Source organism: Morone saxatilis, unplaced genomic scaffold (assembly GCF_004916995.1).
Source record: "Morone saxatilis isolate NCDOM2014 unplaced genomic scaffold, NCSU_SB_2.0 Contig6, whole genome shotgun sequence".
NCBI classification, from domain to species: Eukaryota; Metazoa; Chordata; class Actinopteri; family Moronidae; genus Morone; species Morone saxatilis.
This window is the reverse complement of record NW_023340206.1, coordinates 13601976-13605826: the sequence shown is the minus strand read 5'-3', so window position 1 is coordinate 13605826 and position 3851 is coordinate 13601976. Positions and strand designations below refer to the sequence as shown.

General features: G+C 48.4%; 1 protein-coding gene across 1 annotated transcript in view; it reads right to left on the bottom strand.

Moving 5' to 3' along the window:
• Positions 1–2968: 2968 nt before the first annotated feature.
• The window catches only part of LOC118339703 (NHS-like protein 1), a gene marked incomplete at its 5' end in the record, with an annotated part of 3247 nt that continues 2364 nt past the window's right edge, over positions 2969–3851 (bottom strand). The window contains 2 exon segments of the mRNA XM_035677402.1: positions 2969–3178; positions 3698–3843. Coding sequence (XP_035533295.1) covers positions 2969–3178; positions 3698–3843 — 356 coding nt within the window.

Here is a 3851-nt window from a genome sequence, read left to right as displayed (position 1 = left end):
CTCTCTCTCTCTCTCTCTCACCTTTTAAGCAGAGCATGTCGTCCTCGCTCGCCCGCCGTCGCTCACTCTGTGTGTGTGTGTGTGAAAGTGAATCTCAGCAGCAAAGACTGAAAACACAAGTTCAAACACAGATTCCTCTCTCTCTCTCTCCCTCCCTGTCTGTCGCTGCCTCGTTCTACCACAATAAAAGCCCCCTCCCTCCTCTCTCTCTCTCTCTCTCCTCTGTCAAACCAACCCTCGCTCGACCCCAACCTCCTCTCTCCCATCATCCCCTCCTCAGTGGTGGAACAAGTATTCAGATCTTGTTCTGAAGTCAAACTGTATCTGACAAATAGATTTAAAGGAGTCAAATGTCAGATTGTGGAGCATTTATTTTATGTATTAATCACTTTTTATTGCCAATAAGTGAACGGCTAACTTATGTATTCTGATTTTAGCCAACAATAAATAATAGCGTTCTAGTAGCCAAGAGCGATGTGAGACAGGGCATCCAGCTGGCTAACTGCAGCTAAACTAAGCTGGAGTTGTCTGGAAGGGAGTATAAAGTATAAAGTATAAAGTAACAGAATGAATAACGTACCTTGAGTAAATGAACTTTGCTGCAGGTAATAAATGTGATCTGATGTTTGTTATTGTGGCTGTTTCTACCTCTGACATCAACCGTCGCTAGGCAACACACCAAGCATCTCCCCGAGCAGCCAATTAGACGGCTGCGTGATTAACGAGAAGTCACACACACACACACACACACACACACACCTGACTGACAGAGGATGTCATGCAGAAATGGCTGATGGGAGATGTAGTCCCGTCGTCCTCACACGCAGCAGCAGGTATCTGCACCTGCAGACAGAAATAGCTTCATTAATCACCTTAGTACACACACACACACACACACACACACACAGTTACTCAGTAGCATATGAATCATCTATAAAAAGGATGCTGTGTAATACTGTTACATAAGTTGACCAATCAGCAGCTTTAAAATCTATAAATGACTCATCTATTTACTTTCTGTAAAGTGCTGCAGCTTGTTGGTTACATTTGTTCTGCATATTGATTTATTTGATTGTTGTTGCGTTTATAAACGATTACAACTGAAGAACTCGCGATAACAGCGACTTGTGCGAGAGCTTGGTTAACGGGATCGTTGTGATTGGTCCGTGGCCAGGCTGCTGAAGCGAGCCGATTGGCTGTCCCGGAGGTAAACACGGAAGCGAGCGCTATCGGCTGAGCGCGTCGTCGGTGAGTTCCGAACAAAAACACGAAGATTTATCGATAAAAGTATTTTATTATTATATTATTATTATTATTATTATTCTGCGCAGAGATTTTCACTCCAGTTCAGGTCGAGGAGCTTCATTACACACAAACCCATCCGGTTGTAGCGCGTGAGCCTGTTAGCTGCCGTTTACCGTTAATACAACGTGTATTATTATATATATTATTATATTATTATATATATATATGTGTGTTAAACTGTTGGTAAGGTCCTGGAATAAAGTGTTTAATAATATAATGATAAAGAGACAATGTCGGTTCTAAATGAGTCCGGATGTAAATAAAGTTAAAGGTCAATAATAGAAAATAAATCTTATATAAGTTATAATGCTGGGAGTAGTTAATACTTTTTAATTCATCTTTAAAGTCTAAAATAAAGTCTCAGGAGAAAAACAGTGAAAGGACACATTTTTAATCAGTTTAATTCAACAGTTAATAAGTATTAAATGTTTAAAGAGAAAGTGAAAACTGCAGAAAACCCGTTGTGAGTTTGTGTGTAATGAAGTAAAAAGCAGGTGACTGGTGAACTGAACAATGCACTCCTGTTATCTTCAGCACTGTGTTGTTCTGGGTTTCTCATTTAACTGTTATTGTCCCTTTTCAGCCACCACATAGCGATAGCCACATTTGAAGCTCCGTACGCGTTTTTCCAAAACTCGAGGAACATGGCCCCCAGACGGAAATTTGATTTTGAGTTCAAAGAGAGAGTTCTGCGGTTCGCGGAGACAAACTCGGGAGAGAAAACGGCGAGGCACTTTAACATCGACGCTAAGCGAGTCCGGGACTGGAAGAAACAGAGGGAGGAGCTGCTGCAGGCGGACCGGCGGCGGGCGCGGCTCACCGGCGGCGGGAGGAAGAAGCTGAGTCTGGAGCTGGAGCGGCGGCTGGCGGAGTGGATCTCCTCCATGAAGGAAGAACACTGCCGAGTGTCCAGAAACATGATAAAGAAGAAAGCGCTGGAGATCTACCCGTCAGTGAGCGACGGCGGGAAGACGTTTGTGGCGAGCACGGGTTGGCTACAAAAGTTTCTGGAGCGCAACGCCGCCTCGTTTCGACGCCCCGACTCGCTGACAGAGCAGCTCTCTGCCAAACTGGTCTCCTTCGTGGAGCACGTCGGGAACACTGTGAGGTCCAGAGGGATTCTGGAGGAGGACATCATCGTGATGGACGAGACGGCGCTCTGCTTCCACGTCGTGTACCCCACGAGTGGCGAGAATCCTCAGACCACCAGGGGGCGCAAGGAAAGCCACCTCACCGTTGTCCTCGCCGCCAAGGCGGACGGCACCAAGCTGCGTCCGTACGTCGCCTTCAGGGGCGCTGAGGAGGAAGTGGCGGTGCTGCGACGGCACGTCTCCGGCGCGGTCCTCGCCACATCCACCAACGGCTTCATGAACGACACCCTCACCGCCGACTGGCTGCAGCGCGTGCTGGGGAGGTCCGACGCGGCGCGCGCCGGCCCTCTGGTGTGGTGACTCCGTACCGCTGCCAACCATCAGCGGCGCCCACCAGAGCGCCGAACTGAGACGCGGCTACGACATCACGACCGGCGGTTGATCCCGAGAGGCTGCGCCAAACACATCCAAGCCACCGACGTGATGTGGAACCGGCCGTATCAAGCGGAGTCTGCAGGACGCCTTACGAGCGGTGGCCGCGGGGTCGCCGATAAGGAGTACACAGCAGACGGTTACTTAAGGAATCCCCGCCCCGCCGCCTGCTGGTGGACTGGGGTTGCTCGCCGCCTGGGGACGGCCTGAAACGAGGACCTGATCAGAGAATCCTTCAAGGTCTGCGGACTGTCGGTGAAAAGCGACGGCAGCGAAGGACGACCTCCATCCGCTGCTCGGGGACGGACAGCCCGCGGGCAGAAGGGCGGGAGGCGCTCGCTCGGCTCCGACTGCAGAGCGCCGAGAGCAGACGAGACGGAAGATAATCAATAAAGACAATATGGTTATTGATGAGGAGAAATCCACTGTTACACACTTTGTTTCAGAAAATGTTTCCCAATAAAGGTTTTTTTTTTACTGAAAACTCATCTTTTAATCCTTTCCACATAAACACCAAGTGAATAAAGTTAATATATTAAATATTGTTGCCAGCAGTTTTGACGATCACACTTTATCTTTTGTTGTAGTTTTGACGTGAGAGACCTCTATGGCAGAAATTACATATTGTACATTTTCAGCTATATTTTCTTTATCATAAATGATCGTAAGTGAAATACAATTTTGGTTTTTTTAACTTTGACCTGCGTGTACAAACCTCCCATTAACGAAACCAGGAACTAATTTTTGCAGTTTTCACAAACATTAATGGTTTCACGTTCTCGTATTTTTCACCAATAAACGCAGTGTTTGAAATGTGTTCAACTTATTTCTTCCTCCGTAGAAAGCCGTCATGTCTTGTCATCTCATACAAACCCCGCGGCGAAGTGGGCGGCGGCGTCGCGGCTCACCTCCAGGCCCCCACTGCGGCCACTTCTCCAGACAAACGCCCACCCAGCTGTCCCACATGGCGGCCCTCTCACCCCGCCTGCCTGGACGGCGTGGGTGGGTCGGTCGCCTCCGGCA